Source organism: Myotis myotis, unplaced genomic scaffold (genome assembly GCF_014108235.1).
Source record: "Myotis myotis isolate mMyoMyo1 unplaced genomic scaffold, mMyoMyo1.p scaffold_m19_p_2, whole genome shotgun sequence".
In the NCBI taxonomy this organism is placed as follows: Eukaryota; Metazoa; Chordata; class Mammalia; order Chiroptera; family Vespertilionidae; genus Myotis; species Myotis myotis.
Window position 1 is genome coordinate 160,360,014 of NW_023416324.1, and position 26,792 is coordinate 160,386,805.

The 26,792-nt window shown below is 50.5% G+C and overlaps 1 protein-coding gene across 7 annotated transcripts in view; it reads right to left on the reverse strand.

The window, feature by feature from the left end:
- The window catches only part of MYLK (myosin light chain kinase), a 272,007-nt gene that overhangs the window by 28,484 nt on the left and 216,731 nt on the right, over positions 1 to 26,792 (reverse strand). For all 7 annotated transcript variants that reach the window (XM_036348906.1, XM_036348905.1, XM_036348904.1 and 4 more), the window contains 7 exons: positions 19,827 to 19,877; positions 18,944 to 19,071; positions 16,914 to 17,067; positions 11,126 to 11,428; positions 5,972 to 6,004; positions 5,782 to 5,875; positions 4,498 to 4,701 (listed from right to left, as the gene is read on the reverse strand). In XM_036348906.1, coding sequence (XP_036204799.1) covers positions 4,498 to 4,701; positions 5,782 to 5,875; positions 5,972 to 6,004; positions 11,126 to 11,428; positions 16,914 to 17,067; positions 18,944 to 19,071; positions 19,827 to 19,877 — 967 coding nt within the window. The remainder of the gene's footprint in view (positions 1 to 4,497; positions 4,702 to 5,781; positions 5,876 to 5,971; positions 6,005 to 11,125; positions 11,429 to 16,913; positions 17,068 to 18,943; positions 19,072 to 19,826; positions 19,878 to 26,792) is intronic.

The window sequence follows — 26,792 nt, forward strand, 5'->3', positions numbered from 1 at the left end:
TCCTCATAGGATTGCTAGGAACGAAGGAACCCTTGTAAGCATCATGCCTGACGCACAGGAGGTGCTCCGCACATATTATTGCCAAGTGGATCACCTCTCTGACACCTGAGGGAGAGGCAGACAGAGGTGCACTGTGGGGCCCAGCACAGCACAGCACAGCCTCTGTGAGGCCGGCCTCTGTCACCACATGACAACCACATTCACTTCTGGACCCTCTGAGCTAGGAAAGATCATCTGTGTGCATGGCCGCTGGGGGCGCTGCAACAGACCCTTTTAGAACAAACCAAGAAGGTCCAGGGAGACCAGCAGGTGGCGCCGCTGTCTTCAAGCTCTTTATGTCTACTGCTCTCCACCCAGGCTCTCATTCCAAGTTAAAGGAATCTGCGCTTAGGTCACAGGTGATTCTGAACATCTGTGCTTCAAAGATGCGCATAAAAACAGCCCCACCTCACAGGATTGCTGTGAAGACCAAGATAATGCACCTAACGTACATAGAGAGTGCCTGGCACATGGTAAGTGTTCAATAATGTTATCGTTTTTTATTTTTTTTTAAAGAACCAGTTAAGGCTTTTGTTGAAAATACAGATTCTCAAGCTCCACTCCTGGAGATTCTGATTTTAAAAATTTGGGAGGGATCTGAGGATCCATATTGTTAATAAGTATCCCAGCTCATTCTTATGATCCAACATGTTTGGGAAGTACTGACTTGCTCCATTACCAGCTTTGAGAGGCAGTAGAAATTCACGTCCTCTGGATAAAGCACACTCCACTGTCCATATGAAATGAGCCTTCCCTCCCTGGGTTTCCAAAGCCTTGTCTCTGCATTTTGTTCAAGTCTGCCTTTCCTTACAGTTGTTTGTGAGCATGTCTGGAAAAGGTCTGGCTCATATCTAGACCCTTGTTTATACCTGACAATGTCTGGCACAGACAAGATGCCCCAAAATGTTTGCTTCTAAATTTAAAGTATTGAGAAAAAGCAAGCAGCCATCATCTGCAGTGCCCTTGGGTTGTCTGAGGCAATGAGTAGTAGAAATCGGAGCCACAGAGATAATTACCACTGCATTTCTAGAGGTAACCTAGTCAATATATATACAGATAGGTTCAAACCTATTCAAATATATTTTGAAAACTACTCCTTTGTTCCACTTTTTTTTAAGAATGAAAGTAGTTACAAAAATAGGATTAATGGTTCTATAGGTTTCAGCCCTGGCCGGTGTGGCTCCTTCGGTTGAGAGTCATCCTGTGCACCAAAGGGTCATCGGTTCAATTCTCGGTCAGGGCTCATACCCACGTTGCGGGTTTGTCCCCCATTGGGGTGCATATGGGAGACAGCTAATCAATCTTCTCTTTCTCCCTCCCTCCCTCTCTCTTTAAAATCAATAAAAACATTTTTTAAAAGAAGCAGTTAAAAAAATGGTTCTATTCAAAACACTCGGGATGATCGGTGGAAAGTATTGGCTGGAAAGGGGCCACCACCACAGAGATGGGATAATGCCAAGGCCAAGATTGGGCCCGAAGAAATGTGTGCTTAATAAGTTAACAGGGAGTGAGTGAATGAATGAATGAATGCATACCTATTACCAAGGCCACCTAATCCCAAGGGATCAAATCTATCCCCCAAACTGGAGACCCCCCAGTCCTCACGGGCAGCCAGGAGGAATGGCACTCACTACCGGAGACTCGGGACCGGACCCTCTGACTCCACGTCTCATGGAGGCCAGCTGGATGGATGTTCTTTGATCAATCTTGCCAACAGTAGCACAAAAGTGAGATGGACCCTAGATGACTCAGCCTAAACGGCACATCCTCTCCTGTGCTCCGGGTCTCACCACCACATGGAACGTCCCATGTGCTCCCAAAAGGACAAGCCCAGATGCCAGGCCAGGCGTCGGGAGGAAGCCCAGTCTCAGAGACCACTGCTGTAGTGACAGGCTTGTCCCGCAACCCAGGTCGGAAAGGCCGAAGGCACGTTCCTCCCGGTTTCTCCCTGTATCTGAGGCCGCTGAACGGAGGGCTGGGGCCCTGCAATGCATTCGTGTTTTTCTAGCACACCAGGCATTGTTCTTCTCCTAACCCCAGTTTCTCCGTCAAACAGCAAATGGCACTGCTGAGCACCAACCTTTGTGCTCGCAGAGGCTGAGCCTGTCTGAAGCGCAGATGGAGCACGGATCTGCTCCCTCTCCTTGGGTTGAGTTCCTATGGTGTGAGCTCCTGACCCCGAGTGCAGGCGAATCCTCTGGCATCTGTGCCTGGAAGATTTGCTCCTGTCCTTGGGGGAGGCTGGGGTGGAGGGATGAAACCCAGACCTGCGGAAGCCTTCTTACATTTTCTCCCAACATTTTCCATCCAGCTTGCCAACTCCCAATTCCAAGCTAAGTATGGTATTCTGCCCACTGGTGCTGCTACCCAGCCTTACCCAGGCTGGGCCTCCTCCTCCCCCCCTCTACACGCCCTCATGAACTTGCTCAAGATTTAACTTCTAAAGATAAGGCGTTTATTCACATGTCCCCACATGCCCACACTGCCTGGACCAAGAACCTGCTCTAGAACGAATGTGAATAGCTGCAGCCACAGGGCTGTGGTGGGGGTGAGGCGACAGACATGGCTAAATCCTTCCTGGAACTGGAGAGGCAAGTTGGAGTTTGGGGCTGAAAACAGAGTTTAAGATATGATAGAGTTTTTTTTTTTTATCTTTTCCAATCCACAGAATTTTAAGAACAAACGGGAGTCTAACCCAAATACCTCTCCTGCTAGAAGGATTTAATAATGACAAAATCACCGCTAAACAGTAATAGGACCTGGATAGTAGGATTTGTTCCATGGTACCCAGTTGGGTGTTAAAATGCTCACAACGTAATTTTGAGTGGGAAAAAGACCAGGATAGAGAAAAAGCCAATGCATTGAACTACCGAGAGCAACTCTCCATTGCAGAGCACTGGGCCTGCCACACGTTTGTCCCTTTGATCCCACACTATTCACGAGGCGGTTTATAGCCTCCTTTCTCAGATAATAAAACTAAGGGTTGGCAGAGTCGAGTAATTTACTCAAGGTCGCACACCAAGTAAGAGGCTGAGTTGGGACTGTGGTGAGGTTTATGGGACTCAAGTCTGTGCTGTTAACCACTTTCCTACGGAACAGAAACCGAAAGGGACTCATCATTTCACGAAGGAGGGATTCACGCCTTGAGCTCAGAGCTGCCTCGCTGGCCTCCCTGGCTCGCCTTGCCTGGGAAGCAGCAATTCCAGGATGCTGCGGACAACTGCACAATATCTCTCAAGATTCCACAAACACATCGATCCAGCACCCCACACTGCTGGGAGTTTATCCTCCAGATGCGCACAGGCATGAGTGAAAGGGTGTATGGGACCAGGCTACAGAAACTGCTTGCCTGTAAAGCAAACACCTGGAAACCACCCACCACCTGCTGAAAGAGGACAATAAACCGTGGTATATGCATGTGATGACGTCGCACAGAGCAGGGGAACAAGGGAGCTCACTGCTACTGATAGGGGACTGTCTCCAAGGTAAACTGTAGAATGAAAAGAAGCAAAGTATGGAATCGTAACTACGAGTTGCCATTGTGTTAAAAGGTGGGCAATATGGATATATGTGCTTGTATTTTCATAAAGAAACTGGATACAGACAAAACCAATGAAATTGTTTCCTGGTTGGTGGTGGTAGGGTAGGAATAAGGTAGATGGGGGCAGGGGATGGGAATGGGATTTTTCATTGCATTTGTTCTTATATTTTTTGATGAGATAGTATTATATATTAAAAATAGTCAAATCAGGAAAAGGAAAAGAAATCCTTAAAAATATAGACACTGTGGAGGATGTCTGACTTACTGACACCAGTATGTACATGTGTGTGTTTACACACACATGTTTGTGTGCAGGTGTGTTTGCACACGTGTGTACTCATGTGTGTGCGCATGTGCGCACATGTCAGCAGTTCAGAGGTGGGAGAGGCAGAGAAGTGAGACTAGAGGAAAGCCTGGAAAAGGAAAGCCTTGGCTAGAGGTCACTGGATCTATCTCCCTGCTGTGTACAACCCAGCACAGAAAGCACTATTCTTTGGTGGCTGAGAAGTGAAGAAAGTACAAATGAGCACACACAGCACAGCAAGAGGAGGGAGCAAGGTCACACTCCTACACTCTGAGCCCCCACCCTGGACCCCTCCCTTTCACAGGCTGGTCAGGAAGCTGCTCCATCCCTCCCCTCCTCCCCTGAAGCCACCTCCAGATCAAAAGACCGCTGAATGGAACCAAGGAGCCCTTTCACAGGGAGGTGAGGGGGAAAGGGGACGGGGGACCTACAAGATCTGCCCATTTGTTATGGAAATGAGCAGGGGCTCAGGGGGCTGGTGGTCAGTGGTCAGGCCCAGTGCTGTGCGCAGAGCTGTGCTGAGTGGTCAGTCCCTGGCTGGATGGGCTGTGAATGTCTTGCATTCACGCCCCTGCCTGCAGTGAAGGGGCGGGTGGGGCAGCGGGCTACTCACATCTCCAGGACCATGACGATGTTGGCCTTTTCTTCGAAGGCGTCCACACACTGGACCAGCTTGGGGTGGTGAAGGCAGTTCATGATGCTGATCTCCTCCCGGATGTTCTCTTTCTCTTTTGCCGAATATGCTTTGAAGAATTTCCCTGCCCAGATTTTTCCAGTTTTCTTTTCTACGAGTCGAAAGACCTGTCCGAACTTCCCACTGCAAGTGAAAGGAGGAGGGAAAAGGCACCTTTAGCCAAGCTTTCCACTCACTGGGGGATGGCCCACAAATCTGGCCCGCCTGTTTTCATAAAGTTTTATTGGAGCACAGTCATGCCATTTGCGTGCATATTGTCTGTGGGAGATCCCACGTGGCTCCCCCACTGTCCCACCCGCCCTTGAACGTGCAGAGAAGTAGTTGCAACACAGACTGCACGGCCCACAAAACCTGGAACATCCATTACTTGGCCCTTTACAGAAAGAGTTTGCCAGCCCTGCTCTGGGTCAGCGAAGTGCATTTCTAATACTGCGAACTACTCTCCCCATCACTTGCCTGCTGCAGCCTGTGCTGGCCCCGCATCCCACCCAACATGCCAGCCCTGCGGCTCCTTCAGCAGGTCAGCGCCTTGGTGGGGCCTCCAGTGTGGCTGGTGGATTTCTGTCCCCTTCCCCCAAGAGGGACTCAGGTTGAGGAAGTCTCCCCAAACACAGAGAATGCCTGAGTGGCTACCTCCCTTCCCCCTTCCTCAGCACTGTCCCGGAGACAGCCCGGGGCGCTGCTGCTGGAGGGGGCGCTTGGCTGTGACCAGGGCCCAGGATGGGGTCCAACCCCAGGGAGGATTCAGAGTAAAGAGTGCGGACCAAGTGCAGAGAGTGCGCCAGAGTGGGCAGCCGTGCACCGCAAGGGTGTGCGTCCTGAAGCCCTAGGCTAGCAGTGCCGCAAGGGGAGCACAGGTCAGGCCGGCCTGCCTTCTGTGGGTCGGATGGGAGGGTCCCGAAGACGGTCCGACCCAGACGTGGTCCCCTCAGCTCAGGGCTGTGTGGAGAATGAGGCACAGCAAAGGAAGGCTTGCCCAAGCCCTCCACAGAGGGGCCAGCGCAGAACTACACGCGGCTCCTCCGAGAGCCCTGGGTGGCCATGCTTTCGTGGAGTGCTGACCCTCCCTCCTGATGCTGCAGGCATGTCAGTCTGGGGAGCTGGCAAACCCAGGAAAGAACGGGAAGACAAGGCATGGAATTCACTGGGGGGTCTGTGCCACCCTCACGCTGGGGCCCAAAGGGTGCTTCCCACTCCACTTACGATCCTAGTCTCTCTTCGATGTCGTAGAAGTCAGACACTTTTTGTTCGGTATTGACCGTCACCGTCCGGTAATCGACTTCAGCCTCCTTCTCATCTGCAGGGTGGGGGTTGGGGTGGGTGTGAGCCATCAGATCCCTGCTCACCCCTTTCCACCCCTAGAGCCCACCCAAGGCGGGTGGCCAGCACTCACCATCATCGGACACCTCCACTTCATCCTTCGGTTCTGGGGGAGACAAGGAGGGGACACAGGGATTAGTACTGAAGGCCCATTGAGAGCAAAACCTGCTGGGGGCTGTCAGGCACAATACCACCATGCCCAGAGCCTGGGCATCACCGTGTGTCAGTCAGCTCATGCTGCAACAGGGCCATGTGCGTGTGGGCAGACACTAGCCTCCTTACCCCACCAGCCCCATCCCAGCTCCTGCCTACATCCCATCCTCTCTACCCTTGTGGTCCTTTAGGCACACCCTCTTCACATCTCTTCCAAACCCTCTGACTTTCAGAACCTACATACAATTGTGACGGCCCTTTCTGCTCTGGCTCGAAAGTCAGCAACTTATGATTGCCAGCATGCCCAATCCATTTATCCATTTACTGAACATTTTCCATAGAATTCCAACCATGTTCCAATATTTGGCCATGTATTGTGGGTATACAAAACAAAATACACAGGGGCATAATACCTCCTTCTTCTTGTAGCTTATATCTTAGTTGGGGAGGCAAAACCACATTTCCTTAAAATACCCATGACACATCTATATATATCCTATCTAATAAAAGAGAAACATGGTAATTAGCCATACGTCCACTACCCTTCCCATTGGCTAATCAGGGCAATATGCAAATTAACTGCCAGCCAAGAAGGCGGACGGCAGCCAGGCAGCTTGAAGCTAACATGAAGCTTCCTTGCTTTAGTGATGGAGGAAACCAACGTTCCCCGCCTGCCTTGCCGGCCTCTGAGTTTGCAGTTTGAAACATTGTTACAAATATAGAAACTAAACAAAACCCCAGAAACCTGCTTTCAGCCCGCCGGGATCTCAGAGCTGGAGTTGAAACAGTGTTTCGATTATAGAACCCAAACAAACCAGATACCTGCTTTCAGCAGCAGAGGCCTCAGAGCTGGAGCCAGAGCTAAAGCTGGCCCAGAATAAAAAAAAAAAAGAAAAAAAGGAGCGGTTGGGAGCTTCAGTCACCCGCCAGCCTGAAAACAGCCCTTAGCCCCTCACCCAGACTGGCCAGGCACCCCAGTGGGGACCCCTACCCTGAAGGGTATGTTACCAGCTGCAAACAGCCATCATCCCCTCATCCAGGCTGGTCAGGCACCCCAGTGGGGACCCCCATCCTGATCCAGGACACCCTTCAGGGCAAACCAGCCGGCCCCCACCCGTGCACCAGGCCTCTATCCTATATAGTAAAAGGGTAATATGCCTCCCGGCACCAGGATCAGTGTGACAGAGGGCAGCGCCCAAACCCCCTGATCGCCCTGCGGCTCTGTGTGTGATGGGGGCGGGGCCACAACCTCCCTATCCGCCCTGCTCTGCTCGTGACAGGGGAAGGCGCCCCAACCCCCTGATCAGCCCTGCTCTGTGTCTGATAGGGGGGAGCTCCCCAACTCCCTGATCACCCTGCGGCTCTGTGTGTGACAGGGTGCGACGCCCCAACCCCCTGATCGGCTCTGCTCTGTGTGTGACAGGGTGCGGCACCCCAACCACCCCCCCCACGGGTCCTGCTCTGTGTGTGACGGGGTAGAGCCATAACCTCCCCATTTGCCCTGCCCTGAGTGTGAGAATGGCGGCGCCCCAACCCCCTGATCAGCCCTGCTCTGTGGGTGATAGAGGGTGGCGCCCCAATCCCCCACCCCCCACGGGCCCTGCTCTGTGTGTGATGGGGTAGAGCCATAACCTCCCCATCGACCCTGCCCTCAGTGTGACAGTGGCGGCACCCCAACCCCCTGATCGGCCCTGCTCTGTGGGTGATAGAGGGCGGTGCCCCAACCCCCTGATCCGCCCTGCTCTGTGTGTGACAGGGGGCAGTGCCCCAACTCTCCTATCAGCCCTACTCTGTGAGTGACAGGGGGGAGCTCCCCAACCCCCTGATTGACCCTGCTCTGTGCGTCACAGGGTATGGAGCCCCAACCCCTCTGATGGGCCCTGCTCTGTGCATGACAGGGGGCAGCGCCGCAACCCCCTGATTGACCCTGCTCTGTGCGTGACAGGGGGTGGCGCTGCAACCTCTCCATCAACCCTGCCTTGAGTGTGACAGGGGGCAGTGCCCCAACCCTCCAATCGGCCCTACCCTGAGCGTGACTGAGGGTGGCATCGCAACCTCCCGATCCGCCCTGCTCCGTGCATGACAGGGGGTGGCACCCCAACTCCCCAATCGGCCCTGCTCTGAGCCCAACCAGGGGCTGCACCTAGGGATTGGGCCTGCCCTCTGCCACCAGGGAGCAGGCCTAAGCCAGCAGGTCGTTATCTCCCAAGGGGTCCCCGACTGGAAGAGGGCACAGGCCGGGCTGAGGGACCCCCCCTCACCCCCGAGTGCACAAATTTTTGTGCACCGGGCCTCTAGTATATACATAAAAGCCTAGCTATGGCGTGCACTGACCACCAGGGGGCAGATGCTCAATGCACAGGCATTGAAACATGGAACAGACTGATGAATCTCAGAGGAAAGGTGGGTGAGGGAGGACAGGAAGAGATTAACCAAAGATCTTATATGCATAGTAGAGGCCTGGTGTACACATCATGTACCAGTAGGGTCCCTTGGCCTGGCCTGCAGGGATCGGGCCAAAACTGGCTGTCTGACATCCCCCAAGGGTCCTGGATTGCGAGAGGGCACAGGCTAGGCCGAGGGACCCCACCAGTGCACGAATCTGTGTACCAGGCCTCTAGTGTTATATAATCAAGCACACACTATCACAGTGCACATGGAAGAAGGCAACACAAAACGGGGCAATTATAAAGTCCAGCAATTATTCTAAGAGAAGTTGCCCTTGAGTTGTGGCCTAAAGCAGCGATCGCCAACTTTTCTGACCTCATGGACCACCAGTGGTCTGCAGACCACTGGTTGGCAACTACTGACCTAAAGGAAATGATGGAACACAATGAGGAGGGGTGACGTCACACAATGGAACCCACAGGTGCCTGTGAGGTGTGGCGAGGGGGACATAAGCAGCTCCTGCTGCCACAGCATGAACGTGCAGGAGTGAATGGGGACGTGAGGAGACAGCAGGGGTGCAACAGATCACGTCCCCTTCAGAGCTCCAGGCTTTCCCTGGCCTTGGCCTGGGCGGGTGCCACTGCAATGTTATCCTTTTCCCCTCCTCTTTCCCAAGAGGTAAAGAATCCTCTTCTTAAAGAAATATGCTAAACACATGCAGACTGCAATTTGGTTGCCTGTCCTGGCACCCCCACTCTAACTTGCCTGCTCCCCACCCTCCTGGACTCCCTGCTATCCAACCTCCAAGTCACTGGGAGGCAGCCAAAGAAGCCCAGGCTCTGGGTCAGTCAGCTTTGAGTTCCAGCTTCAACTCGCTAATACAAGCTCTATAGCCCTGGGCAACTAGCTTCTCCCCTGTAAACCTCAATTCCCATCTGTAAATAGGGGAGATGACAGATCTACTTCATTGAGTTAGATGCATGAAACGATTCATGGAAAATGCTGAACATATTGTTAGCATATAGCAGTGCCTAATACATGTCAGCCATGATGAATCATAATAATAAACTAAATGACTCTTGAATTCAGATACCCAGCCAGGAACTGGGAGTCATTTAAACTCTTCTAATTTTTCCCCTCAACTCCCTACCCAAAAAGTCATCAAGATTGGCCAATTCCATCGCGTGAGGGTGTAGGTCATACTCTTACCACCCCTCTCCTGGGCTACACCACAGAGAACCAACTAGTGTCTCACTGACTCCACTCTCGTCCCCTCCTCCACTCCAGTGCTTCTCATGATACAGATTCATGGGGGTGGCGGAGCGGGTGGATGGTGAAGTTCAGAAGAGACTAGGGGAGGGGTGTGTGTGAGTGTGGATGTCTGCAGTTCCAACAAACTCCCAGGGTCTCAAGATTGCTAAGTCCAGACCACACTTTGAGTAGCAAAGCTCTACTCTTCCTCTAATTCTCTTCTTAAAAAAAAATAGACTTGTGATGGTGATCACTTTGCAGTCTATACAGATGTCAAACTATAACGCTGTACATAGTAAAAGAATCTCCCCCAAAAGACAACATTCCAAAAGTCTTAGGAACACATGGGTCTGTCTAGCTGGAGTCTGTATGCTACTTGAAATAAACAGGTTGCATTAAAAAAAAACAACAAGCAGATCTATCATATCATATCAAGCCCAAAGATCTTTGACAGACTTCACAATTCGGCCTGAACTGCCCTTTCAGTGTTGCTTCCTTCTGTTCTGACTCACACGGCACATGCCCTGGCCACTCACAAGCTTCTCAAAATGCCACACATTTCCATCACTTGGGACCTTCGCTCATGCTGTTTCCGCTGTGAGAGATGCCTCTCCTTAGCTTCCCTGTCGCTTAGAAGCCCATTCGTTTTAAGTGCCACCTCCTCTAGGAAGCCTTCCTCAATGTCCATGGCAAATTACTCGTGCCTTCTGCTTGTCTCCTTTGCAATTTGTTCATACTGCTAGATAGATGTAGACCATCTCGCCACCACTAGCTGTGTACACAATTGTCCCCTTAGGTTTTTTAAAGATGTATTTTTATTGATTTCAGAGAGGAAGGGAGAAGAAGATAGAGAAACATCCATGATGAGAGAGAAACATCGACTGGTTGCCTCCTGCACACCCCCTACCAGGGATCGCGCCTGCAACCCAAGAATCGAACTGTGACCTCCTGGTTCATAGGTCCACTCTCAACCACTGAGCCACACCGGCTGGGCTCCCCTTAGAGTTTAAGCAACTTGTCTTATCTGTCTTGGTGTTCCAAGGACCTGACACTGAGTAGACACTCAAATCTGAGTGCAACAACAGGAGGAAGAGGAGGAGGAGGAGGAGAAGGAGGAGGGAGAGGAGGAGGAGGAGGAAGGGAGACATTGGAACTTTAGGTCTACCTGAGCTCCTGCCTTCTAGGACTGTGCTCCTGATTGACACACCATCGCCCCCTGATGGCAGTGTGCCAATGGTGCTTAAAAAGTGGTATGTACTTCTTTTGAAGTATGGATCAGCATCACAACCTTGGAAATCAAGATCCCCCAAAATGCTGCCTGTCACCATGGATGTCTTCCCCACTCCTCTGCACCCCTCTCAGTCCAGGTTTCTACCTGCACAAAGTAGTTCACGCACATTTATTTCAGGCCAGAGACGAAGTGAAGGCAGCTTACCCTCAGGTTTCTCTCCCACCGCTGTGAGTTCAGACTCCTGGCTCGGCTCGCTGGTTCCGTACACATTGATGGCGCGCACACGGAACTTATAGTCTCGGTCAGGCAGCAGGTCCTGGACGTTAAACGAGGTGCTGCGGCACGTGGCTAGCTCCTTCCACGTCTTGTCCACCGAGTCCCAGATCTCGACACTGTAGGACTGCACAGCACTGCCCCCATCGTACGAGGAGCCGTACCAGGACAGGGTCAGCGAGGAGCTCCGGATATCAGAGGCGCAAGGCGTGCCGGCTGGGGGGTCTGGCTTGTCTGGGGATGGAGAAGCACAGTATCACCCAACTCTTCAGAATTTCAGGGAAAGAAAGATTTTGAATCAGGAGTGTCGGGGAGGAGCCTAGAGAACTCAAGCTGACAACCCGGGTCCGGGCTCTGGTTCCCTCATCCACAGTCACACCTATGCACAAACCACCTATGAGAAAGCCCTACAGATACCTATGTGCTCCAGAAAAGTCTTTTCTTTTGGCTAGCTGTCCAGTCTGCAAGCCCTGATTTCCTGTACTTTGTCCCGGTCATAAGCATATTTCTCAGCGTAAACAGATCTAGGAAGCTGCCCAGAGGCGTGGACTGCTTCCCATAAAAAATGTTTTGAGAGAGGGTTCTGTGTGTGTGTGTGGGGGGGGGGTGGGTGGGTGGGTGTGGGTGTGTATCCTTCAGGCCCTACGCCAGTGACCTGTGACCTATGACATACCTAGGGGTCAGGCTACATTCTCCTTGAGACTTGAGAAACGCCTGCCTCGCTGAGAAGCAGACAGATCCGGGTTTGGACACAGCTCTGACCCCACGCACTCTTTATTTCCGTGCCTCAGTTTCCTCGTTTGTACAGTGCAAAATGTGGATAAGAATAGCACTTGGATCACAAGGTGGTTATGAAAAGTTCTTAGGAAAGTGGCCGAGTTGAGTAGCCATTACTGCCGTCATTGTTGTAGTAGTTTATTGCTGACTTTGTGACACATTTAAAGTTATCCCTGCCCTATCTCTTCTATCCATATAGAACTGGTACAAAACGAGTGAAGAATTCCAAAAGCAAACCACAGTAGCACATCACAACCATCCCTGACTAAGGGCCGGAAAAAGAGCTGAGGACACAAGAAGTGGTCGCCTTGGCGGGCTGCCTTCCCACTCAGACCAGCAACGCTAAGAACCAGAAACGCTGCCAACTGCCAGGCGAGTCACGCAGCCGATACTACATGAGGCTCTTGAGCTTTTCTGACTCGGTCAGTTGCTCATCTGAACAAAGTTTTCCTATTTTTTCAGATTCAGTTTCTGCAGGTCGTTGGGTTAGTCACAGTATTTAGCAACCCTTCATCCCTCCAAAGCAGGGAGAGGTGCAGAGTCCCCCAGCTAATAATTAAAACGATGCCTTTGTGCTATGGGAATGTATATGCTATTTATTCACATAGCATGAACCCTGGTGAATTCCTCAACTCCCAAGACTAGTTTGTCTTTTTCATTTGGAAACATGGTACTACTATGCATGTTCCCTTTAGAGGTTTTGCAAGTATCAAGTGAGCAAATCTAGGGACAGTTCTTGACATCTACTCTCCCACCCCTGAGCAAGGCATGAAACCCAAAGAGGGTTCTTTCAAATGACCCTGTGCAAATAGGGGAAAAATACAATCTGCCTGTGTGTGTGTGTGTGTGTGTGTGTGTGTGTGTGTGTGTGTAAACGTATACTAGTACATAATACATACACATATTCATTCTCTCCCCTCCCCCAAGCCCTGCGGCTTCTCCATTCCAGCCAAGGACGCCCTGCCTGGAAACCGGCCACCCTGACACCCAGGCCTGGCCCATGGGTGGTGATGCTGGGACTGTGACGAAGCCTCCTTTCTGCAGCCACTCTGGAGGCCTCCTGTGATGGATCCACTTTCACTGGGTGTTATGTTCTCTTAGGAAAACTGTTTGTCCTGAAAGACATGTTGGACTTTTTAGAAATACCTCTGGTGTTGGCTAAGATGTTTATTGCTCTACATTCTCTTAGAGGCAAGTGGACCCATCTCTCTAGGACCCAACTAAAACAGTAAGAATGCCCAAAGGACGAAAGACAGACCTACTGCCCCCGCACCCCCTATCCCCCACCCCCACCCCACGGCCTGGAACATGTCTGATTGGCCACATTTAGAGTCACCTGGGTTTATGTAATGAATGCAGTACACCCACTGACTGATTCTCTCCCTTTGTGCTGTGGTCAAGAAGAGAAAACTTTGAGAAGTATGTACTGTGGAAGAGGTACTACTTTGTGCTCAACCCTGTCCAGTCTCTTGGTGAAAGCAAGAAAACGGGCAGATGATGGATATTACCCCCTGCCGTGCAAGTGAAGATGGAAAATGTGGAGAGCGGGGCTTTAATTCCAAGTGAAGCATCAATGCTTTCAAGGAATTTGAATGAGGGGGTTTAGGTGTCTGAGATTGGAAGCCCCACCGCCTCAGGGCCAGGGGCTGGGTCTGATGCTCCCTGGTTTTCACAACCTGCAGATCCCCTGCAGAGGCAGACTCGCCAGGGGTGAACCCCTCAGAGCAGAGCGCCTGTGGCCTGCCCTCCACGCTACAGGCACAGCCGACCTGGTCTGGGAGGGCAGCAGCCTCAGAGTCTAGGGCCCGGAGCTCCAGGGCTCCTGGGGATGACTCCCTGGCTCCCCAGAAACCTGACTAACAGAGTGGGGTTTCTGCTCAGAAAATGCTCCCACTCCTGAGAAAATGTAGGCTCTCGAGGCTAACATTTCTCACACGAGGGACCATCCTGGTGGGCTCTGCCTGCCTGTGTCTGACGATGATCTGCAGCTGTGCCTCACCTGCCTGGCTTGCCTTCACTGGCATGTCGAAGTCACTCGCATCTTTCTTGGAATTCCAGGTGCTTGCAAAGGCTCCAGGGTCGTCTACCTGGATAGCTGGCCCTTGGCCCCGGGGAGGCTAAGGCACTCTGCTTACCAAGAATACCCTCTGGCCCTGGCAGAGCCAAAAGAGATTCCGAAAAATCCTCAGATCCCCGCTCCTAGCTATCAGGCAGAATAAGATCAAGATCACATCTTGCTGAAATCTAAGCCAGGCATTACGAAGGGAAGTCTCCTGCCCTTAAAAACCATGCAAGTTCCAGGCTCAGATAGTATATGGGGATTAGTGGGTATTTGGTGCTCCCTCCACTTTATTTTTCTCCTTTAAAAATATGCAAAGCCACCTGTTTATCTCTTGCTGGACAAGCTACAGGAAGGAAATCATCTGGGCTGGGCTGTTCTCTCTTGCCCAAGTGGCACCCCCACCCTCTGAGGTTGTGGCTAGAGGTGCCGGCCGAGGCAGAGGCCCTTGGAGCTTCGCAAATCCCTGCACTGCCTTTCAACACATAAGTCTTTAAAAAAGCTAAGTATCACTCATTGAAACTAACGGAGGGGAAGGCTAATGTTTATTGTCATGTATAAGATGGGCGACATAGACTATCTGAAAAGAAAGTGGTGCTTTAAAGAATGTACAAGAAGAGACGTTTACTGCTGACAAGCAGAAGTTGTGCTAAAGCAGCCTTATTTAGCTGGCCTGTAAACGGATGCTTCCAACGTGCTTGAACACCATCCAGAGTAAGCCAAACTGCCCTTGTTTCATCTCCTTTACGTTTTACATCTAGTTATTCAGCCCTGATCAGATAATACACAGATGTCCTTAGAGACGTGCAGGTAAATCTGGGCTTAATCCAGGTTTACTTTGGACTAATTCTAAATCCGTGGGCTCTGAATGAATGTGGCCTTGATGTTTGCATCAATGCAAGTCCCGTTTTATTGAGCAATTCTATTCTTAGCCCTATGAGGGGGAGGCAGACAGAAAGCCCATCCCCTCCATTCCATTCCCCTCCCAGGACGGTATTTAACATGCTGCTCCTGCCAGCTGGCGGGCAGCCACGCCAATGGCCCTGTCAGTACTGGCCAAGGAGAATGAGAAACTAAACCATAAAAGGCCAGAACTGCAGCTCGTGCAGTGGGGATGGGGGAGGGGAGTGTGGCACAGAGTGGAGTGGCCCAGTGTAGGGGGCAGTGGTCACAGATGGGCAGTTCAAAGGAGTGGACCCCAAAGTTGCCCACCCAGAAAAACTGGAAACCAATGTTTGCTAACAGGTGAGGGCGTGGGGCCAAATCAGCACTGCAGGTACAGGTCTTAATGTAAACACAGACTGGATCACTAGCACCAACCCCCCCTACCCTCCCCCGCCACCCAAAGTTCCTGACTCCACGGGGGACACTACTGAAGTAAGCATCCAGAGTCACCAAAGAGAAGAAGAGTGAGAAAGGGTCTCTCCTATCTTTTGTAGATGAGAACTATTCCCTGACTCCCGGTACAATGATTCCCAGATTTAAAACTCCCAACTTGAGGAAACAAAAGAAAGATGAGACCAATAAACCCCAAGTCAAAGGCTTTCATGAGCATAATGTATGGAGGCCCACAAATGTGCAGGGACACCGCCTACTGTCCATCAGTCTGCTGTGTCATCTGTTCCTTTCTGTCCTGAGCACCTGCCAATCGCATGGGGGTGGAGGGCAAGGAACTGAGCTTGACCGACAGTAGGGGACCAATTAGAAAGCTAGTGGCTGTTTCAGGAGAGAGTGGACAATGGCATGATCAACACAGCAACTGGGATAAAGAGGGAAAAGTGAACTTCACAAACAGCCTGGAGACAGACTCCGCCCAATACTGGGATGTGGGAGATAAGAAAAAGGGAGTGGGTTTAGGATTAGGAGGTCACGGTGACCTTAGCAGGTGATCCCAGTAGACTCCTGGGGTGCGGAGGGAGGCTGCAGGGAGCTGACGAGTGCCTGGGGGTGAGGAAGCAGAAGCAGAGCAGAGAGCACCCCCTCTCAGAGGGTTTGGCCATGAAGAGAGCGGGAAGAGATGCGGGGTGGCTGAAGCGAGACGAGGTGTTGCAGGAGTCATGCAGGCCTGTGTGTCTGGCTAAGATGAGAGAAGGAGAGGTGGAGTTGAAGAGAAGAGAGGAGGGGGTGGAACCCCAAGAGCCTGGGGATTCAGAGTGCAGGAGAAGGAAGTGGCCTCAGGGAGAGAGGGGTGGGCCAGGCCCAGAGCCTGGAGGGTGCGGTCAGCCTGGGGGTGGACAGAGAGATGCCTGAAGGTGCGGGCCGTGAAGCTGAGCAAGGTCAGGCCTGATGCCTCCTAGTTTCCTGAGAAGCTGGAGGCCTCAGTCTTCAGGGTGACAAGCTACCTCAGCGTGGGAGAAGGCACTGAGCAGTCCTGAGCAGCATCGAGGCCTCGGCCAACCCTGGATCTTCTCACAGTCCAGACTGTGGGCTGATGGGACCTTCCTGCAATGCCCCTAAAGTCAGGCGGAGGAGTAGTGCCTGAAGAAGATGGCACTGATCCAAGGTGAAGACTTCAAGGGGACAGAGCTGGGGGCGGGGGAGGCGGAGTGGGAGAGGGAGTAGCCATGCCAGTAGGAGAGGCCTGGAGCAGTGGAGCTCAGGTCTCCGAAGAGCAGAAAGAGAGAAGCCAGGAGGGACTCACAGGGAGAGGAAGGCACTGCGAGGGTGTGCGCCTGGGATCTGGAGTTCTCATGAGCATGAAGCACAGCAACCGTGTGAGCTTGGAGAGAGAGAAGTAAAGTGGGAGTCCGAGGGGCTGTGGGCAGAGAGGATGGGTGCAGAAGGAGGAGGTCCCTGGGAGGTGAGACCCTGAGGTCCCTCATCCTGCCTGGGGGCTCTCTACCCTTCCTATCCCACACTGCCAGGCCACCCACCCAGACTCACCGACCACGGTTAGGTTGACCTGGGCCTGCCTGCTGCCCAGCTTGTTCTCCACCAGCAGCGTGTAGCAGCCGCAGTGCTCCTGGCGGGCGGCCAGGATGGTGAGCTTGCTGCCGCTCTCGCTGTTCTCCACCTTGATGTGCTCACTCTCCTGGATCTGCGGGCAGACAGTGGGCAAGCGCTGGAGACAAGGGCCAGGGAAGGAGAGGGGAGCCAACCAACCCCACTCCCCACTGCACAGCTGTGGCTGTGTGGGGTGGGTCTGGACTCTGGGCTCCCCCCCAAGACCCCTCCTCTGCTGCCTCCAGAGCCAAGCCTCCCTGTGGGGTCCAGATCCGGGGCAGGCAGGGCGTGCTGAGCAGGGTCGGGGAAGGGACTCTGCAGTTGCTGCTCTAGATCAGAGTTCAGAAGTGTCCTCGTCTCCCTCCTCCACCCTGGGATGGGAGGGTGGGAGAGCACATCTGAGCAAAGTCACTTATGAAGCCCAGCCTACAGGTTCTGACCTCTTCTGTGCTGTTGAAACCATAGCCACTAGCCATATGTGGCGATTTACATTTTAATTAAGTGGAAACCCAAACACCCATCAACTAGTGAATGGATAAACAAATGTACATCCAGAATGGAAAATTATTTGGCCATAAAAAAGAATGAAGTTTTAATTTGTGCTACAACATGAATGAGCCCTGAAAACATGCTAAGTGGGGAAAAAGTCAGACACAAAAGGAAACACATTATAGGATTCCACTGATATGAAATGCCCAGAATAGGCAAATCCATAGAGACAGAAAGTAGGCGAATGGTTGCCGGGGGTGTGAGAGGGAGGAAATGATTGCTAATGGGTCTGGGGCTTCTGTGTGGGTTGATAATATTCTGGAATTAGATAACTGTTATGGTCGCACAACCTTGTGAGCATACTAAAAACCACTTTAAAAGGGTGAGTTTAGCAGAGTGAATTTTGCGGTGTGTTAATTATAACTCGACAGAGCTATTATAATAACTTTTAATCACTTAACATTTAAAATTCAGTTCCTCAGTTACACCAGTCACCGTTCAAGCGCTCAACAGCCACATGTGATTAGTGGCTACATACTGGAGAACAGATACAGAACATTCCCATCACTACAGAAAGAGACAGAGCTGAGCCGGGGCTAAGTGTCTCTGAGAAGGGATGAGACTCTACCCTACTTCAGGCGACACTGGCCCAGACATCGTCCAGAGCTACATGCTTTGGGATGCTAAAGGCCAGCTTCTCTTTTTTGTCTTTTGAGACCAACCCTCCTTTCCTTCCTGGTACTAGCCTCCCATTTGGGGGCCTTAAGACAACTTGATGGTTCGGAAATTGAGCAACAGAGGGCTCAGAAGAAATCTTCACTCCTTCTGCAGAGTTTCCCATCCGTGCCAGCCACGGTCCCAGGGCCTCTGTTGAGCATGCATCTGGGCACACACTGCCAGTGTGGGATCTCCAAGTTCCTTTAAGAGCTGGTTGTTTGGAATTTCAAACATTTTCCCATAGGGCCATGATTATAAATGGTAGCTTGATTTCTGGGCCAGCAAGCCAAAATTCTATTTTACGTACAATTTATCTATCCAAATACTCAGATTCACTTTTATCCCTTCGGCATGTGGTAAGTTTAAGCTGTTCCCACAGATTCGGTTCATCAGGCTGGCACAGAATCACAGAAGAACCCGTACAGGGACTGAGAGGTCATTTGGGTTCATGGTTCCATTTTCCTGACTCTGAGGAGAATTCTAGGCTGAGATATCGAAGTCAGGTGGGAACCAAGGGTGGTTTCTATTGCTCCCTTCATACTTGTCTCTATTATACAGCGAGTCTATAGTGCAGGTATTATTCGTAGATTTGGAAGGAAGGTGGTTTTAAGAACTCAGCTGTGATGACCGGGTGGTGCGTGGTGAGGGCTCCCCATTTCTAAGCCCCTGCGATGAGGGTGATGCTGTCTCCATGAGAGCATTTCCCACCCCCTTCAGCCTAGAGGCTGCGTGGTTGTTCCCAGGCCACCCCCCTCTTCACTGACCTGCTTTCGGAACTTCATCCAGGTGCAGGTGATGGGCTGGGTGCCTGTCACTTTACCGAACAGCTCCACAGACTCTCCTGCACGCACCTTTTGGTCCTCCGGAAACTGGATGATCTGGGGGGGCATGGCTGGAGGGGACAGGCGAGAAGGTGAGTGAGGAGGAGGGAGCCTCAGACTTGCCCATCTCATGCGACACTGCTGTCCACATCAGTCTGCTGCTCCTCTCTGGAGCCTCCAGGGTAAGACTGAGGGCCGTGGTCACTGCTTCAGAACATCTGAGCTGGTGGACTTGCTAGGTTTGTTCACCTCTTTATTCTGATTCCCTCGATGTGGCCCACACAGTGACATGGCATTATCCTCCATTTGTTGGTAGCTCAGGAATTTGTATCTTGCCCTAATTTTTTGAATCTACATTCTAACTCCTTTATTAATTAGACAGCACCTTGCTCTTTAACCTCCAGGTCACCTTGGCTGAGAGGCTCAATATGGTTCATGCCCCCAAATGCCTTCCAATGGAAACAGACAAGATTCCATGTGACAAGGACAGACCGAGCAGAGCATTAAACAGCACAGAGCAGATCGCCTCCTTAGAGACAGAGTGAAGGGCAGAGGGTTAAGCAGAATTTTGCGGAAGGGATGGGAGAGTCGCTACTACTGTGTGATGCTGTCCTTACAGGGGAAGCAGGAGAAAAGACAAGTAAGTGAGAGGCTGGGGACCAAGCTATGCAGAGGCTCTGGGGGAAGGTTCAGCCTGAATAACGCTGAGCTTGAACGAGGGGTGCCCTCCTGGGACCACATGCCCAGCGGTCAGGCTAGCAGGACAACGGAAAACCCCTCCTGGCAGATGACTCCCTTGCCCCCACACATTGCTATGACCAATTACCTGCTTTTAGAGGTGTCTTGGGGGCAGGTTTCTTTTTCACAGTTGCATCACCTAAAACGAAGAAGTTCAGGGGTTACTTTCTGTCAGTTCTGTTTCCCAAAGCTCCTGAATCCTAGGAGGGTGCTGTCTTGCCCGCTGGCCCTTCATCCAGGCAAAGCCCTCAGTTCTGTGTGTCTTTCTGGGGATCTTGCCGTCTCACACAGACAACCTCACAATCAAATGAATATCAGGACTTGGGGGCCTCTGAAGGGGGTCCCTGAGGCCTCTACTGAGAGAAAAACTAAACAATGCTTTAGCCTTCATTATCCATTTCAATGACCATACCCAAACTCACTCACTATTCTCTCATCCCAACTTTCAGGAAACTCAGAAAGGAAATTATGTCAGATAAACCAACTAAAATTAGCCTTTGGTGTGGATCCAAGGGTCTCAGGCTTCCTTTGGGTCACAGACTGTGGACTAGTGGCTTTCATGTTTTACATCTTTGTTGAATGGATCAATGAATGAACGAACAAATGAATGAACTAACCAATGGTCTCCTCCATTCCCACTGCCAAACAACTCACATTTTAAAAATGACCCAAACAGACCAGTTTTGCAGCACAAACCTATTCATTTGGCTAAATAACAATGTGGTAAATAGGCAAAAATATCTTCAGCTATCTTCATGACTTGTTTTCTCATTTCTTTCAGGTCTCCGCTCAAAAGCCATCTAACCTATTTATCCAAGCAAAATGAATATCTAACATGCAAACAAATACCTGAATGTGAATGTTTATAGTGGCTTTATTTATAATTGTTCAAAACTAGAAGTTATCCAAATATCCTCAACTGAAGAATGGATGAACTGTGGTACCTTTATACCATGAAATACTGCTCATCAATAAAAATAAACAAACTATAGATATACAGCATGGATGAATCTCATCAGTGATTTATATCTTCGGCTAAGAGAAGCCAGAATCAAGGGCTACGTACTGTATAATTCTATTTCCATTACATGTTCGAAAGGGACAGAGAATAGATTGGTGCTTGCCAGAGGTGGGTGGTAGAGGGGTTGGCCACTAAGAGCACAGGGACATGTTTTTGTTTATTTTAATCCTCACCTGAGGATATGCTTTTTTTTTTCATTATTGATTTTTAGAAAGAGAGGAAGGGAGAGAGGAATCAAACCCACAACCTAGGTAAGTGCCCTGACTGGGAATCAACCCTGCAACTTTTTTCGTGACAGGATGATGTTCCAACTGACTGAGCCACCTGTCCAGGGCGAGGCACAGGGGCATGTTTCGAGGTGATAGAACCGTATTATGTTGCGGTGGTAGTTACATGACTGTATGCATTTGTCAAGATTCACAGCACTGTGCACTAGAATGGGTAAGTTTTAATGTATGTAAATTATACCTTGACACAAAAAAATGGAGGAAAGTCATTTAACCAATGAGATCTTCCCTAACCACTTTATATCAAATATCAACCCTACACCCCTAGCACTCTTTATCATGTGTACCCCACTTTATCTCCCGCAGGGCACTTATCACCATGTACAAACTATTTACTTATTTATTCATTGCTTGCCCTTTGCCTCCCCCTAAAGTATAAGCTGTGAACCCAATGTGCCGACACACAGCTGCACTCGATAACTATTTATTGGATGAATGAGCGGGGTTTTGCCTCTGCATGTTACAGAGAAGCAGTGCTATGCCCTGGCTTGGGCACGGAGTTGTTCTGTGGCCACAGGTAAGTCAGATAACTCTGTGGGCTGTCAGTTGTGCATCAGTAAAATGGGAGGAGTGCTGCTACCCACCTGGGAACCCCAGAGCATTCTGTAAGCAGTTGGTCCCTGACAGAAGCACACTGAGAGCACGGAGCTGATGGCTTCCAGTTACGTGGCTGAGCCCAGGGAGAGGCCTGCCTCCATCAAGTTTACCCTAGTTTGTCACCATCTTTGATCTGTCCATTCAACTCATAAAGACTTACTGAGGGCCTACTATGCACAGGACACATGCCAATCAGTACAGACTACTAGCCCGGGTACTGAGGAGAAAACCAACCAAATGTAGAAATCAGGACTTGTCTTCAAGAGCTTAAATGTCAAGACACGTGGCCTTCTTCTTTTGCCATAAAGGACATTTATAGGACAGCTGGAAAATTTTTACCAAGTCCAATAAATTAGATGATAGATAGTATTGTATCAACGCTAATTTTGTGTTTTGATCTCCCAACTGTTCTTTTATAAGAGACTGTTCTTAGGAAATATACACAAGAGAATTTAGGTGCAGAGGATAACATATGTGCAACTTACTTTCAAACTGCTCATAAAGTGTGTGTGTGTAGTGGGAAAGAGAGATGGAAAAAGAGAGGGAGAGACAAAATATAAGGCAAACATGGCAAAATGTTGATATTTGGAGAATATGAGTGAAGGGTATACAAGATTTATTTATACTACTTTTGCAACTTTCCTATAAATCTGAAATTATTTCAAAATAGAAGTTGAATAGAAAGTTTAAAAAATAAATTTATCCAGCCACATGACATGGCTGTTCACATGAGGGGGAAAGAGTATACACTGTGGGATAAGGAGATGGTTAGGAAGGGTTAAAGGCTGGGGCACAGGATGGGCCTGCGGACTAGAGAAGATCTGGACTAGAGAAGGGAGCAGCACCGTCCCATTGCTCAGGGACAGGGAGTGGCTATGAGCTGAGAACCGGGGTGATGTTTGGTGGAGGTTGGCCAGAGCACAAAGCTGGGATTAGAGAGCAGTGGTGTGAAGATAGTATGACAATTTAAATCCCAGAAAATTAAAAATTCATTTCCTCAGTCACACTAGTCACATTCCAAGTGCTCAATAGCCACACGTGGTTAGTGGCTAGCATGTTGTGCAGACATAGAACACGGCATCGTCACAGAAGGTTGCATTGGACAGTGCTGGTGTAGGATGCCAAGTCTGAGAGTTGGGTCTTTGTCCTCAGTCTTCCTGGGCTAGAGGACATCTGGCGGTCTCTACAATCCCTGGGTACAAGGACACCCAATTAGGAAGCTACTGCCATACTCTTAGAAGGAACTGGTCACACAGGACCAGCTTGGGTAAAGGCAGCTTCTTTTCTTTGGAGAGAAGCAGAAGATATAAATAAGAGACAGAGGAAAAGTTAAATAAAGTAGGGGCTAAAACAAGAGGGAGGTACAAATACTCATTAGAGAATTCTTGCTTGGATAAATGGGGAAAATTATATTGATAGATTATGGAATTTGGGAGTGAAAGACGTGGTTTGACTTGGTGAGAGTGAAAATGGTGGATGAAAGAATTTAATCTGAATGTAGGCAAAAGCCCAGGATCAGAATTCAGAGATCAGAGATCAGAGATCAGAGAAAGGTTGGTGGAGATTGGAAGTGAAAGATTTTAGGATCAAAGATGGAATATCATGGAAACTGACATGGGTTAGCTCTTTGGGGAAAAGAATGCAGTGAAGGTGAGCAGGGGCCAGGGTCTGATCCCAGGCGATGCCCACGTGAGGAGCTGGGATGAAGGAGAGGGGCTGTGGAAGGATTCCGAGAGGCAGAAGGACAGCCACTGTAGCCAAGGGCAGAAGACAAGGGACACTGGGAAGTTAGCTTTAGGTATGACCAGCACCAAGCAATGGGTGGTGTGGGGGAGGACAGGTGCAGTGGGACAGGGGTGTCAGAAGTCACTCCAGAGAAGATTCTAAGGAAACAGGGGGGGAGTCAACTAATCTATGCAGAATTTCAGAGGTGAAAGCGACAGAGAGAAATGGGGTGACAGAAGAGGAATGTCAAGCTAAGGTTTCTTCCAAGGTGAGAGAGAAGAGTCTGAAGGCTAGGAAAGGGAGAGCTCAAAGATGCTAGCCAGGAAGAACATGAGAAAGCCAAATCCCCCGCGAGTGGATACTGGATGGGACACGAAATACCCATGACTGGCTGAGCTAGGAAGCCCCCGCCCCTCATCATCCCAGGCTGTTGGGAAGGGAGAGGGCATAACTGGAAGGGAGAGGCTGTCAAGGGAAGAAGAAAGGCTTGGACCACAGCCAGGCTCTGACCGCCTGTGGAGAGGGAAAGCCATCCGATCAGAGGAACTTTGTGGAGGCCTGCTGTGGGCTTAGTTGTGTCCCCCCAATTCGTATGTTGAAGCCCTAACGCCCATACCTCAGAAGGGGACTATAAGATAGGGCCTTTAAAGAGGTAATTAGGTTAAATTGAGGTTGGTAGGGTGGGTCCTAAGAAATTGGGACACAGAGGAAAAGCCATGTGAGGTCACAGCGAGAAGGCAGCCATCTATAAGCCACAAAGAGAAGCCTTGGGAGAAACCAAACCTGCTGACACTTTGATCTTGGACTTCTAGTCTGTGGTGCTTTATTAGGACGAATGAATGCAGCTGTGGTTGGGGCTCTTGGGGCTGGAAGGAGGCTGACAGCCCCTGAAGTGGTGGGCCAGGAGCTGATAAGGAAGGGGCAGCAGCACAGTATGAAATCAGATGATGCCAAAGTCCCACCCTATATTCTTCCTGGCCACCCTGGGAAAACCTATGTGCCAGAAGGAGAGTCTGAGCTAATATCCGTCTGTCTGTGTTACAGACAAGTGAAACTGAAGGCCAAAGTTTTATATTTGTTCTTTAAATTTGGAGCTTCTGCTGTTTGAATTGGTTAGCATTTGAAACTGCTTTGGTTCCTATTAGTAAAGACAACTTTAAATGTCAGCAATGTTCTATATCCTATTTTATACATATTTTATATGACCATCTGCTGCAGTCCATTAATTGTTTCTGGGCTTAGAAGAATCTGATTTATGGGTTGGAGAGCCGAGTCACCTTATTCCAAACTGTTTTTCTGTAGAGAGCTGGATTCAGTTAGCTGTTTTAACCCATCATCCTTTTTCTCATCTGGTTCTTACCCCAATCAAACACAGGCAGGGTACCTCACACTATTTCCATTTCACAAAAACGGAGATGGATTTGCACAAAAGCCAGATGACTTGCTGGGTTCATAAAAGCACATGTAGCTGAGTAGAAATACAACCCAAACCCAAACCAGGATCTTCTCCCACACCACTGCGTGTCCCCTTCTCCCAAGGCCCCCTCCCTGCCCATATCCAGTCGCTAATATATGCCAAGTCCATCAACTAAAAAGCTCCTCGGACTGCCACCTTCCACATCCCCCCGTCACCATTCTAGTCCTAACTATACCACCCCCAGGCCCCGCCCTAACATATCCATCATTCTGTGTCCAAAGTTGTCTTTCTCGAATACAGATCTGTCTCAACCTCTCCTGTGACTGCCCACTGTCACTCAGGATCAAGTCCGACTCATCTTCCAAGGGCCTTGGGGATCTGCTCCTGGCTTTCAACTCCAGCCTGCTTTCTTACTGCTCCCTCTTGGGGAACACCCTCACCCTTGCCTTCAATGCTCAAATCGGTGGTTCTCAGAATTTAGCGTGCCTCATCATCACCTGGGAAACGGCTAAAAGCACAGATTCCTGCCCTTGCTGGTTGGTTCCTGCACCAACATCAGGGGCTCGGGGGTGGGCACTGTTCTCTACACTGAATGCCTTTCAGTTTCTGCAATATCAGGCTTTTGCTGTCAGCTCTTTGCTGACTGTTGCACCTTCCTCAGGCAGGTCTCAGCTCATGGCTCACTAGTACCAGGCTGGGTTCCATGCTCCTCTGAGGAGGTTCTATCTCCGCACCCATCACAAGGCAATGCAATTGCAGAAACTTGCCTCAACATGCGTGTACGACAGCAAGTTACCTGGAGACAGGAAGAGGACCCATCGTGCTCACCTTCTGTATCCCCAGTGCCTAGCACGGTACCTGCCACATGCTTGAGAAATAGCTATGGAAGGCATGAGTGAACCCTTGAGGGTCTCTGTTAACCTGGGAATTCCAACAAACATGCCTGGGCTCTGATGCTGAGACATGGGTCCTGGGGCTTAAATCCTGGTGCAACTTCCCATGAAAAGGAGAAGCCTCCGGTCTGACCAGCTAGATGAAACCTGCCAGGTGCTGAGCCTTCACACTAGACAGGAGAGGGAGGCTGGAAGAAGGGAGGCAGCCCCACGAAAACATCACGGATCAAAGCTTTGAATTTGGTTGCCTCCAGGGAAACCGGGGGCAGGGGTGGGGAAGCAGCCTCCAGTGTCTGCATAATCCACCTTTTGCTTCTGCCCCAGCCTGCCCAAGTCCTAACCTAGTCCTGGCCCCATGAACCTTCTGCCCTGGCAGGGAGGAGATCAGCATGCCACAGAAATTTCTAGACTGCTCCATCCGAAGGCATCTGAGTACATCTCTCCAGTGACTCAAGGGCGGAAAGACCAGAGCAAGCATTGGGGAGATATTTACAGAGCTCAGAGGCGGGTCTCACGGAGTCAAAAGGCTCTGAGATAATGAAAAGCAAAGGAGAATCGAGGATGAAGCTGGAACAGCCTTGGGTACCAATAGGTCCCTGGGTCTCTGCCTCTCTGGGGACATTGCCCTTTTTAGGTAGTTAACTAAAAATAGACATAAAAATCTTCACAATTCCCAAAACCAGCATTAACTTTTTGCCGAAGGCTCCTGAAGGGGACTTGGCCTGGGTAAAGGGTGGAGGGAGCACCCACACCACAGGCTGTGCCAGAGCAGGAGGGTAGCAGTGAGGCCTGGGGGTGGAAGGCTGAATCCCACTGCCTTGCACTGGAGCAGGTTCAGGGCTCAGGGTAAAGGGACAACCCCACCCCCTCCCCTGCACACACCAGGCTCCTTCCAGCTCCTTCCAGATTTGTGCAGAAATACTGGTGGTTTTCCCAGAATTAACATCTCTGGGCAAATTTCCTGGACACATCCCCTCACAGCAAAGGCTGCCACATGAGAAGATTCCACAGGAACACTGCTCCTCTTGTTACTGCAAACACCCACCCCCAAGCCCCAGGACACAAAACGCCAGGATGGTTGTGAAAGAGGCAGCCGGCAGGGCTGAGACACAGG